This window comes from Ciconia boyciana, chromosome 2 (genome assembly GCF_034638445.1).
Source record: "Ciconia boyciana chromosome 2, ASM3463844v1, whole genome shotgun sequence".
Taxonomy (NCBI): domain Eukaryota; kingdom Metazoa; phylum Chordata; class Aves; order Ciconiiformes; family Ciconiidae; genus Ciconia; species Ciconia boyciana.
Window position 1 is genome coordinate 77046238 of NC_132935.1, and position 13590 is coordinate 77059827.

General features: G+C 42.0%; 1 protein-coding gene across 1 annotated transcript in view; it reads left to right on the forward strand.

The window, feature by feature from the left end:
• Positions 1-1899: 1899 nt before the first annotated feature.
• DDC (dopa decarboxylase) overlaps positions 1900-13590 on the forward strand; it is a 60310-nt gene continuing 48619 nt past the window's right edge. Inside the window, exons 1-2 of the mRNA XM_072851342.1 lie at positions 1900-1915; positions 7832-8068. Coding sequence (XP_072707443.1) covers positions 7868-8068 — 201 coding nt within the window. The 5' untranslated portion in view covers positions 1900-1915; positions 7832-7867. The remainder of the gene's footprint in view (positions 1916-7831; positions 8069-13590) is intronic.

Sequence of the window (13590 nt, forward strand, 5' to 3'; positions counted from 1 at the left end):
TTCAGCAGTGAGAGAAGTTCTTCTCTGTGAAAGAGCCAGCGCACTGAAAGGTCTGGAACAAATTTGCAGGGCCACAGCAGGTCTGACTTAGCCGGCCCCTGTTACGGAAACCTTAAGGATCTTGCTTTTGTCCACCACAGAAGGACTCTGTGAAGCAAAGATTTGTGGTTATCGCAAACAGTTGATGAGGAGGATTACAAGAAGTAGTACGAGCCACAAGAATTATTAGAATTATGGAGAGACATGGGACAGGGGTTTTAGAAGGGCATTTAATTCCTTTTTCCATCTTGCCCATGGTACCTCTCACCCTTTATTTCCTTTTTCTTCCTGAGAAATAAAATCAATGTGATTTTAATAGAAAATGCAACGATTGTCTGGTCACAGCAACTTTTATGGTAAGCTACAGGTACAGCAGAAAGGTAAAACCACATTGGGTGACGTTGAGGCAGTATTTCAACACTCTGATTGATTAAACCAGCATTTTAATACTCTGATCTTAATTTTAGTTTCAATTTTTAATTTTCTTTGGAAGTTGTTTACCTTTTGCAAGCCGTTTGGATGAAACATTGAAGTTAGATTTGAGTTATCTCTATGTTTACTAGAGACATCTTGAGTTTCTGTGTCTCTTATAGCCTTACAATATATTTTGCATTTTCAGCCTTTCCAGCTGAGTTCAGGGAGAAAGAAAAAATAGGAAAGATCTCCAAAACACTTCTTTTCTTACGGGGTGCCAATTTGTCCAGGCTGTAACCCTGCACACTCAGGAGCTGATTTGCAGTGGAAAACAACTGAGAGCCAGCTGCAACTGACCCTGGGATTTCTTGATGCTTTCAAGATTATAGGTGGATCATTACAGTAGACGCAACCCAAGAACTGAAAATGCAAGCCAGATCACAGAGTCGCATCTAGCACAACAAGCGCAATGAAACCCGCAAGCCTATCTGTGGAGTTTAGGTCTGGTTTTTATTTTGAATAGGCTCTTCCAGAATTATAGCAGAGGTGTAATTGGCCTCATATCATTCTAACAGCAAACACAGCCATGACAGTTTTAAAATATATGACGGCCAGAACTTTTTCCTCCTTCACAGAAAGGCTGGCTGTAATACTGCAGGGCGCTAGAGACCGGTCTGGGAGCAGTGGCTGTCCCAGATCTCCTGCCACACTACCTGGCTACAAGCTGTTCAGGACTCTGAAATGCTGACAGTATTTTGTAAAACAAACCCAAGCTAAATAAAAATGACAGGAGGTTACCTGGCTTCATCTAGGAAAGAGAACTCCCCATAAAACTTTTCTTTTAGAATCGGGAAACAAGTCTTGAACATTTGCTATTGCTTTTAAGTATATGTATGATGAAAGAGAGAAACTGGAAAAAGTTACATACAGCATATCCGAGGATGTTAATTCCACGTGAATACCTGTGCAGAGCTTGCAGTCACTTGAGTGGCATTTCAGCCGTATCCGTGTTTCTTCTGTGAAAATAATGTTCCACAGAAGTGGTTCAAAGCACTTGCTTTTACAGCAGCAGCCACAGCAGAAATGTCCCGGAGGGTGTACCACCGACCATGCGCTTGTGGTCAGACACTCACTGTCAGACTTGTTAGTGGAGTTCATGGAAGGAAACACACACCACTTCGCTTCACAGTTAACGCAGGCAATGGCCGTTTCTCAGTCAGATCCGTCTGCCTTTCGGGAAGCTTTTTTTGCTAAGTAAATTTTGGAGGAGGTGTGGGAGGAGGGGGAGATGCTGCTGCTGCGTGTTCAATGCAAAGCGCTTGGCTGTGATAGGCTGAGGGGACGTGGATACTCTGCCTATATATGCTGGCAACTGCATCGTCTGCGCTTTATAGCTGTCACAGAGGAGCAAAGACAGACAGTGGGAAAGACAGAGGAGAAGGAAGAGCCTTACCAACTCGCTGTAAGTAACATTCTTTGTCCTTAAAGCTTTGTGGTTATTGAATTCAAGTAGGTACATTTGGATTCGTGCAACAATTGGTTACGTAGAGTGGGAGCTCAGCTAATAAACAGCCAGCCAGTGTTAGTTTAGGGATAATCCGGGATGCCCAAAAAGCATTTCTTTTTAACCTAGGCTTGCCTGATGTAGTGTGCACCTCTCGTATTGTGTTTGCTTGTTTTTACATATGATGCGTGTCAGCTGTAACTGTTTATGTACGTTTATGCAGAATCCTGTGTGTCCAAAAGTTTATATCTTGTCTTTCCAAGTGCAACAGTTCTGAACAACCGAGCAGACCTGGAGAAATTCTCTGCCAAGTATTCCGAATAATAAAATTTTCAAGATAAATCCAATGCATGACTTTTTAGGGTGAGGTTTTCCTCAGAAATAACCCTTTCCCATCACTATAATAAGACCTCAGAAGGGAAATTACGAAGTTGCAGATTGGGCCAGTGACAGCAAGGCATAAAACCAGCAACTTCTAACTGGAAAATGAAATTTTGAAATGAACTGTAGGGCCTGTAACATATGTACCTAATTCTTGGCTTGTGCAAAGGTGGAAGTACAGAGTAGACCCAGTTCCTCTTTCCTCATGCTGAAATAAAATTCATCCTACCATCCTTATTCAGGCAATACTCCTATTGCCAATAGTAGCAGTTTAGCTTACCAGTAGCAACAGCTGCAAAAACCTTCAGCTTGTTGGGCTCAACAGCAGAAAGTCCTCATGGCTTCAGTGGTGTCACTGTAGCACCACAAGCCTTTAAATGAATGTTCTGCAATATTAATTGAATTTCTAAATTATTCTGCAACAATCGGTTGGCAGAATAGAAGGTGCACTTGTCTCATTTATTGGGCAGATACACAGTTATTAGGCTTTTTTGAGCCAATGCAGCTATCAGTTTAAGGTGCTGTTAATGTGTCTGTGCATTCTTCCTTTCTGTATTTAATAATAGGAGCTGCTACAAGATTTTATTCTGTTAGCTGTTTTTTATGTTACTTTGATGAACTGGAGAACAGGTGCTCATAAAATTATAAGACGTCGAATATCCCTCTCTCCTCATTTGGTCTCTTTTTCCTCTTTCCCCTCTTTTTCCTCTTTTTTCTCTTTTTTCTCTTTTTCTTCCTCATAACACATTTCCTGGTAGTATTTAGATATCTTTTACATTTATATTTAGTTAATGCAAAAAACAGGTGCTAACGTTATAGACAATACCTTTTAACAGAAATAATGAATAAGCTGAATGTTAGCTACATAAAATTATACCTATAAACATATTTAATACTTAATTGTGCGTAAACTGCTCATTTGTATGTTTCCGTTTCAAATAAAGTAGAAAACGGTTTGCAAATGAACATTATACTGAATATACAGTCTAAAGACTAAAAACAGTTTTTGGTAACTTCACTAAAATAAAATACTGCCATATTCTAATTTCAGTGCACTGAGGTAGAAGGAGTAGTTTAAACAAAGCAGCAAAGGATATGTCAACTTTAGATTGTGTAGGGTACTTGTCCTATGACAAATTCCAGCAAAATTAAAGAGCAAAGAGTTTATATATGAATTAAAAAACCAGATACATTGATATCATTTAAAGTTTCACATGATTGTTCTTGCTTTTACCTAAAGTTAAGAGCAAAACTCAATCTTCTCAAGTAAAGCAGTGGTGACAATATCCGTCGATTCTTGCTGGGAGCAAAGGTACGCAGATATATGTTTGGTGAAATTGTATTTCATTAATCAGAGTGAGGCTGTTGATGAATTTGGATACAGACTGTGCTTGCAAAGTGCTAGAGGTTGGTAATTAGGCAGGGTGCCTCCTGAGAAGCTGTTCTCTCCTCACTTGGGGTTCAGCTGGCAGAAGTTGAATATGCTGAAATTCATCCTGGGAGGTGTGGGGTCCCTGAGAGTATGAAGCCTTTATCACTCTTTATGGGCTTTCAGGAGAATAGACCACTATTAAGTACTTTAGAAAGAGGCCCAGTTTCTCTGAAATTTCCATTTACTTTTGGAAACTTGGCCTGCATTATTTTGCAGTTGAAGTCCCTTCAACTTAAGTGGATATTTTGAGTACACAGACCCTGTAACACTCAGCCCTTCAGAAAATGTGGAAAATGTGGATCAAACAATGTTTTCATCTTAGACCCTAAGGGCTGAGTTGTCTGAGGCACTTGGCTTCTTGGAAAATCACGTTCTATATTTTTAAAACATATCGGCATAGAGGGAAGGTCTCTCTCTATGCATTGTGTTGTTGCATTGTACACGTGTTGTGTATGCATGTGAGAGGCAGAAGAGAGAAATATCCTGTACTGGTAGACAGGTGAAGTAATTTGCATTTTTATAGTACTAACTGGTAAGCATTGCAGTTGTCAGATATTCAGTCTATTGGATGTGGCTTCCATCGCAAGTAATACTTTCAAGCAGGTGAAGTGAAATCTATAATGAACAGTTGAGGAAAAGAGTAAAAGTAGGGATGAGAGTGTAAGTAAGTGGGTCTTGTCACTCACAGAAGAACAGATATAAAAGAGGAGGTGAAAAGGAAAATTTAAAGGACCACAGCATTCCTGCAAGGAGTATGCCGTCACAGTTCCCGGTGAGATATGTGTATTACAGGACGCAAGGAATTTTCAGGCCAGGACTTTTAGGGAAGAAGAAGCATGGAGACATAAAAATAGATAGATGTTTAGATAGATTTTAATTTGTCGGTATTGTCTTTGGGGGAAAGAAGAATGAAATACTTTGCTTCAGACTGAAGCAGATCGATGTATTTCACTGGATCAAACTGAACTGAAAGTTCATTAGAGGTTCACTAGATACTAGTTTATATCAATTTATAACATTGCAGCAACTCTGGCAGATTTGGGTTGGGTGGTTCATCCTCCCATTCTTTAGGCTTAAGCTTCCTGGTTCAGTTCTCTCTCCCATGCAACAGTGGGTTTCCCCTGTAATTTAATTCTTTATCCTGAATTTGGAGAATGCTATTGCAACAGTGGTTTATGACAGAAGCAGTGTGGCCAAAACAATGTTAGGATGAACCAGTGGACCTCCAGTTCTTGGGAAGAACTATAGTTAGCAAATAACAAATAAGATCTCGGTGATTACCTAAAATGTGTATTTTGTCAAACAGGGTTGGCAAATTTCAGTTCCATGGTCATAGGCTGAAACCACAGAATGTGTATCTGACACTTAGATCTAAATTTTATTTGCTTATCCTGATACCCAAAAAGAACTTTGTCCAAACTGCTAATAATAAAAATGACAAGAAATTTTATCCACATACTATGTAGGAACAAGATGGTGCAAATATCACTTGGAACAGAAAGAAATTTCAGATCCAAAAAAATCCAGGTGGTAGAAAAATGGTCACAAGCTATATAGCACAGTATCTATGTTGTGGTAATACGATAAAGTAAATTTATTTTTGTCTGTGTGTTTGTGAGCTGCTTTGAGCTTACACACGATGTGATTTAATTTATGCCATTTGATTTTTATTTTGAGAAAAGACAAAGCGGTCCAGAGAAGCTTCTGTGTTGAACGATGCCCTATATTTGATTGACACAAAGTAAAGCTAGAGTAGTATAGTGATACTCTTACCTGTTCTGACATGGTACTGACAGTTCATTGGACCCACAGATACTGAACGAGATGTTCAGCTGAACTGATCCCTGTGTAAAAGCCCACAGGAATAACTGTAACTCAGTGGTGAGCAACAGTAGTGCTAGAAACACCAAATCCTCAAGTTCTGAGTCAGTTCAGTCTCAGGCAACTGCCACTAATTTGGCAGTCATGGGTTAAGCTCTTATTTTCACAGCTTTCATCTCTGAAACCAGAGGAAAAAAATAACAGAGCACCACGTACAAGTTCTTTAGAGCATGCTATAGCAATGGACTGATGAATGAAGTAGCAGAAAAGAAATAATGATAGCCTAAGTTAAGGGTTAAGTTAGAGATACTTTGAAAAAGAAGTGAAAGAGTACAATATTTAGATTTCTTCTGGCAAAAATACCTAAAGCAAGGAACTGAGCCTTAAGGGGTAATTAGATTGCTGCCACAGAGATGCATATTGACTGCTGCAGTTCATGATGACTTATTTAGAAAATTTATGACAATTTTGAACTGTGATCGAAGATGTGTTAAAGGAAAATGCACATAAGATTTGGGGGGTATTGAAGAAATGGAATCATCCTGATTGTAAAGGCGTAGAAACAAAACTGCTTGCTTAAACACAGTCTTTCAAAGAGGACGTGACACACTCAGCTGCCCACCAGAATCCTCTGAGGACCGTAATGACTACCGGTAATGCATTTCCGGCATTAGTAGTAGTCCGGCAGTAGTAGCAAGATCTGAGAAAGGTCCTAATTCCCCTTTCAGAAAGGCATAGAGAGAGCCAAATGAACACTTACGTGATGGTTACAGAGAGTAGTATAACTCTAACAAAAAAGCAACAAGAACAGCTATTCTCTGGGGGGCTAGAAGTCCCTACTGTGCAGATCCTTGCTCTCCCAAGTGGTTCACGACCTACAGCAGCGCCCTGCCTTCTTAAATAGCAGCAGCAGCTGCTCCACACAAATCCCAGATCCTCTGTTTGTAGCAGCAGAAATGTCTCTAGGATGGTGTTTATCGATGATGTCTTTCTTTTGTAATGTGACGGTACTAATTCAAATATAATAAAGCCCAGAGGGGTCTCGCTTTTCTCAAAATGGTGTCCTCAGTTATAAATCCTTCGCACAAATAACTGATACCTAAGAAATTGTCTCTTAATGACATAATATTCACATTGTGCTTAATATTATTATTTCCTTACAAAGTGAAGATCTGAAGGTATGTGAACTAGGCATAGTCATTCTTTACACCAGCAGTGAGTATCCTTGTTTCACTTGCCAATTTTCTTACTAGATCCCAAGGAACAGTATCACTCACTCAATCTGAGTGTATAAAGACCCTCGGACATTTTTTGGGTACCGTGGTCTCAACCTTGTATTCACTGAGCACTCAAAATCTGCAGGCACATACAGTAAAAAAGTTGGGCGGGCCAGGATGGCAGGAGCAGGCACCCTAGCAATATGAAGCTATGTTTGCACAGCACTTTGCAGGCAAACTCCAGCTCACCTCAGCTGAGCCATACGTTGCCTTGGGTGTGCTCATACAGTCTCTGCCAAGCTCAGAGCACACCTAGAGCTCCAGCCCAACATCTGGGAAACAGGGACAGCCCCAGACAGACCTTCCTCATATCCCCCGGCAAAATACAGTACAGATCAACTCTAAGTGAATTCTAATTGAAACCTCAGTAAGAAATAAGGTTTTGTAAATGGCACAGCATGTGCACTTACAGTAAAAGAGTAAAGAAGCTAAATCTTGAGGCAAGACAGGAGGCAAGAAGTAGATAAAATGACAGGGCAGCACAGCGGATCAGTGTGATAATTATGATTATTATAGCTTGTTATTATAGATTCTAATAGAGACACACAGCATGCTATTTCCTTAGACCTCTTCTTTATAAGGCAGGAGGGAGTTCATTATGTGCCACATAACAGTGCCACATCCTTGTGTCAACCAGCAGCAGCAGGGATTAAATCTGTGATTTCTGAATCTTCATCGATGTGCCTCTACTGCTCTTCTGTGCTAAAGATACAGCCTACCCATGCTAACCTAATCTACATCATGATTTAGGCATCAAAGATTTAACCGTGTGATTTACTTCTAGACAATGTCCAGCTAATCCTGGAGTGGAGCAGAATGCAACACTGTGTGAGCATTGGCCTAATATGCAGAAATAAAAGAGCATACGGTCTTTTCGAAAAGGCCATATGAGTCATACTATAAATCATCTTAATAACAGGTTTGAAACTAGTAATATTTTCCTTTTTTTGTTTGTTTTTTTAGGGTTTTTCTGATAATTAGTCCTAAAGTCTGATACCCATGGATGCTGCAGAGTTCCGCAAGAGAGGGAAGGAGATGGTGGACTATATTGCAGATTACCTGGAGAAGATCGATAAAAGACAGGTCTTCCCAGATGTGGAACCAGGATATCTAAGGCCCCTCATTCCAGACTGTGCACCCCAGGATCCTGAGAGCTTTGAGGATGTCTTTAAAGACATTGAGAAGATCATTATGCCAGGGGTAAGAAAAATGGGTCTGTAGTGTAATGTTCAATACTGCATTTAGGTTTTCAAAGGCTTTAAGGAAAATGTGGATTGAAGGCTGTGCAGCTAGACCTTAGGAACATAAGTACCCACACTGATTAGCTTTTAGAAGGCAGGAGTCTGATTTACATCCATAGTTAAATATGATCTAACATTTTACACAACTAATGTTTTCTGTTCCTGATAGAAATAATCAAATCATTCTTTTGCTTCATGCGAGGCTTGCTTTTGGAAATAATCCCCTTTCCTCCCTTGAATTGGTTAAGGCAAAGCTTCATAACTTTCAATTTCGTGTGATATTTTTGCTACTTGCAAAGCAGAGTAAATATTTTATAAAATGGTATTTTTATTAGCCTGCTGTGCCTAAAGTGTTCCTTCAAGCTGATCTTTAAATGTTAAAATTCTCTTAGGAGACTACTTTTTATTACAGAGTTGACTAGAAAGGATTCTCCCCAATACTTCTTCTGTTGACTTGCTCTCCTAAATGTCAGCTTCTTCTAGTACCTTTTAAGGCAGATGGCCACCACCTAAGTATTAGTCCTTGGATAGATCAGTGTTGGACAGACAATGCAAAACAAAGCATCTGGCATTTGTCCAGTTCTGAATCTTTCTTGGTTTTCCACTCACGGTATACCTTTTTTATTTTACATACATGCTTGTCTCCTAAGGCCTGTAAGTGGCTTGAAGAGGACTGGATTGTTAGTAAATGTTAATGAGGAATCTCTCCTTTGGATCTCTGCAATAACCACTTTGGGTTGCTTCTCTGGATGTAGCTAGGTGATATGATTGCTGTGTGACTGGACATGGAACCACTGCTCTGCAAATGTGTTTAGTCAGTGTACTGTAATACCAATTCCTTTTCATTGACCAATGTAAATATTTGATATTCAATATGACCTTATCTTGTTTCCCTTGGAGCCAACCCTGTTGTCCTTTCACAGGCAAAAGCTCCACTGAAGTCAATGGAAATCTCTCCACTCTTCTCAAAGATTTGTGGATGAAGTCTTAAATCCAACAGAATTAGATCAGTGCAGATCAGATAAGAGAATTATGTCCAACACATGCAAATATTTTCATTGCTGCTCATAGATCCGATTGCCTTTCCTTTTTCATTGGAGGAAAATACTAACCAATTTTTTTTGTCTGTGAAGCAGAACAGAAAACACTTTGCTTCAAACACTTGTGAACAATCAGTAAAGCAATATCAAATTAAAAGAGATGAATCATTTGAGAATAGAAAGTGAGACATTCAATTCCAATTAGGTCATCAACATGTCATGTTCCCTCTTAACTAAATTGACTTTTTCTTGATATTTACATGCCCTGCAAATAAATTTGCTTTTACAAAGTGACACATGCTGAAGAAGAAATGTTCTATCCAAACTCTTCCTCTGGTATGAAATGTTAGCGTTTGTGACACAAAGAGCACAAGCACATAAATCCCAGCTCTTACAGTAACTCTGATTCTGCCTGTGTTGTTTATACTACATGCTGAAGACTCACAGGAGCACAGAACCACAAAGACATAGTATAGTAGAGGTTGGATGGCACCTCTAGAGATCATTTAGTCCACCCCCACTGCTCAAAGCAGAGTCAGTTAGAGCAGGTTGCTTAGGACCATGTCCAGTTGGGTGTTGAATATCTCCAAGGAGGAAGTCTTCACAATCTCTCTGTTGCCCTGTTCCAAAGTTTGACCACCCTCACAGTAGAAAAGCTTTTTCTTATGCTTAAGTGGAATTTTCTGTATTTCAATTTGTACACATTTCTTCTCATCTTGTCACTGGATGCCACTGAGAAGAAGCCGGCTTCACCTTCTTTACACCCTCCCATGAGGTATTTATACACATTAACAAGATACCCCCGGAGCTTTCTGCAGGCTGAACAATCCCACCTCTCTCAGCCTCTCATCATATGACAGATGCTCCAATCCATTAGTCATCTCCATGGCCCTTCACTGGAATCACTCCAGTATGTCCATGTCTTTCTTGTGCTGGAGAACCCAGAACTGGACACAGCATTCCAGCTGTGGCCTCACCAGTGCTGAGTAGAAGGGAAGGATCACCTCTTTTGACCTGCTGGCAACAGTTTTCCTAACGTGGCCCAGGATGCTGTTGGCCTTGTTTGCTGCAAGGGCACATTGCTGGCTTGTGTTCAGCCTGTCCACCAGGACCCCCAGGTCCCTTTCTGCAGAGCTGCTTCCAGCCGGTCGATCCCTGGCCTGTACTGGTGCAGGGGGTTATTCTTCCCCAGGTACAAGATGTTGCATTTCTCTGTTGAACTTCATGAGATTCCCGTTGGCTCATTTCTGCAGCCTGTTGAGGTCCCTTTGAATTGCAGCATGGCCACACAGTGTATCAAACACTCTTCCCAGTTTTACGTCATCTGCAAAACTGCTGAAGGCGCACTCTGTCCCATTGTCCAGGTCATTAATGAAGATGTTAAACAGTACTGGCCATGGTATTGATTCCTGGGGTAGACCACTGGCTTCCAGCTGGACTTCATGCCACTGATCACAACCCTGTGAGTCTGGCAGTTCAGCCAGTTTTCACTCCACTTCACTGTCCACTTATCTAGTCCATATTTCATCAGCATGTCAGTAAAGATGTTATGGGTGACAGTATTGAAAGTCTTAATGATATCCTGTGCTCTTCTCTTGTCCACCAAGCCAGTCATCTTGTAGAAGGCTGTCAGGTTGCTTAGACATGATTTCCCCTTCCTAAATCTTTGCTGCCTAGCCCCATCACCTTCTTGTCCTTAATATGTTTGGAAATGGCTTCAGGGTTCCATCATCTTCCCTGGGATTGAGGTGAGGCCTGTAGTTTCCCAGACCCTCCTTCTAGCCCTTCTTGAAGATAGAAGTGACATTTGCTTTTTTCCAGTCCTCAGGAGCATTCTCCAGTTGCCATAACCTTTCTAAGATATTTGAGAGGGGTCTCAATGATATTGTCTAGCTCCTGCAGCACTTGTGAGTGCATCCCATTAGGCTCCATGGACTCATATATGTCCGGTTTATTTAAATGTTTCGTACCTGATCCTCCTCCAGGTGAGGTCTTCCTTGCTCAAGGCTTTGCCATGTGTCTCGGGAGCCTGGTATTCATGAAGGCAAATTTACCAGTAAAGACTGAGGTGAAAAAGGCATTGAGCACCTCAGCCTTTTCCCTGTCCTTTGTCACCAAGTCCCCAACCCCATTTGGCAGGAGACCTACATTTACCCTACTTTCCTTTTAAAGCTGATGAACCTGCAGAAGCCTTTCTTGTTGCCCTTCACATCTGTCACCCGATTCAACTCTAGATGGTTTTGGCTTTCTTAACCCTGTCCCTGCGTACTCAGACAGTGTATTTATAGCCCTCCTCTCCTCGGTCACCTGACCATCCTTGCTTTTCTTATATGCTTCCTTTTTACATTTGAGCATTGTCAGGAGCTAATTCATGGACTCATAGAATCATAGAATACCAGGTTGGAAGGGACCTCAAGGATCATCTGGTCCAACCTTTCATGGCAAAAGCACGGTCTAGACAAGATGGCCCAGCACCCTGTCCAGCCGAATCTTAAAAGTGTCCAGTGTTGGGGAATCTACCACTTCCATGGGGAGACTATTCCAACGGCTGATTGTTCTCATCGTGAAAAATTTTCCTCTTGTGTCCAATTGGAACCTCCCCAGGATTAACTTGTACCCATTACCCCTCATCTTTTCCATGTGACTCCTTGTAAAAAGGGAGTCTCCATCTTCTTTGTAGCCACCCTTTAAATACTGGCACATGGTGATACGGTCTCCCCTAAGCCTTCTTTTCTCAAGGCTGAACCATCCCAGTTCTCTCAGCCTTTCCTCATATGGCAGGCTTCCCAGTCCTTTGATCATCTTTGTGGCCCTTCTCTGGATCCTCTCCAGCCTGTCCACATCTTTTTTGCATAGCGGGGACCAAAACTCAACACAGTATTCCAGGTGTGGCCTGACAAGTGCTGCTTAGAGTGGGATAATGACTTCTTTATCTCTGCTGGTGATGCCCTTGTTGATGCAACCCAGCATCCTGTTGGCTTTCTTTGCTGCAGCAGCACATTGTTTGCTCATATTGACCTTGTTGTCCACTGGGGCCCCCGGCTCCCTTTCCACAGATCTGCTCCCCAGCTGGGTTGAACCCAGCTTGTGCTGCACTCCTGGATTATGTTTTCCCAGGTGCAGGACCTTACACTTGTCCTTGTTGAACTTCATAAAGTTCTTGTCAGCCCACTCTTCCAACCTATCCAGGTCTTCCTGCAGGGTGGCTCTCCCTTCTGAAGTGTCCACTCCCCACTCAGTCTGGTATCTCCAGCAACCTTCATCAGGGTACACTTGATCCTATCATCCAGATCACTTATGAAGATATTAAACAGCGTGTTCATCTGTGAAGGCCTCCTGCCACTCTTGCTTGACTTCCTGCATGTGGAGTGGAGCATTTTTTAACTTGGAGGCGGTTATCCTTGAAAATCAACCAGCTCTCCTGGACCACTTTTCTCTCCATGTCTGTCTCTCATGGCATTCTTCCAAGCAGGCCCTGTAACAGGCCCAAGTTTTTTCTCCAGAAGCCCAGTGTTATGATCCTGCTTTGTGCTTTTCTTCCTGCTCTCATGATCCTGAACTCCACCATCTCACGGTCACTGCAGACAAGGCTGCCCCTGACTTTCACATCCCTGACCAGTTATTTCTTGTTTGTAAGTATCTGGTCCCACAGCATGTCTCTCCTCATCAGTTCCTCCATTGCCTGTGTTAGGAAATTATCATCAATGCATTCCAGAAACCTCCTGGACTGGTTATGCCCTGCTGTGTTGTCTGTCCAGCAGATATCAGCTTGGTTGGAGTCCCCTGTGAAGACTATGACCTGTGAATATGAGGCTTCTTCCAGCTGTGTGAATGCTGTACTCATGTACTTCTTCCTGATCAGGTGGTCTGTAGCAGACACCCACCCGATTGTTGCCCATCTTGAAATTCTCCACCAGTCCTGACCCATAAGCTCTTGACTGGCTCACTGTCCATCCCTAGGCAGAGCCCCATGCATTTCTGCTGCTCTCTTGCATAAAGGACCACTCCCCTGCCTCGCCTTCCTGGTCTGTCCTTGCTAAAGAGCCTGTCCTCATCTACTGCAGCACTTCAGTCATGCGAGCTATCCCACCACATCTCTGTGATCCCAAGGAGATTGCAGCCCTGTAACTACACACAGCCTTCTAATTCCTCCTGTTTGTTCCCCATGTGTCATGCCATAGTATACAGGCGCTTCAGAAAGGCACCCACTTGTGCTGATTTCCCAGAAAAGATATGAGAACTTCCCCCTATAGTGCTGTCCTCTCAGCACTTCCTTGTTTATGTGCATACACTTGGGGTGGGTCCACTTTAGCCCAATCTTGTTTTCAGGATCTCTCTTGTCCACACTACCCTTCACCCTTTGCTTGCCAACTCAGTCCACCTTCCTCCCTTGACTGTGGGTTTTCATCCCCTCCCTGCATCGTTCCTAATTTAAAGCTCT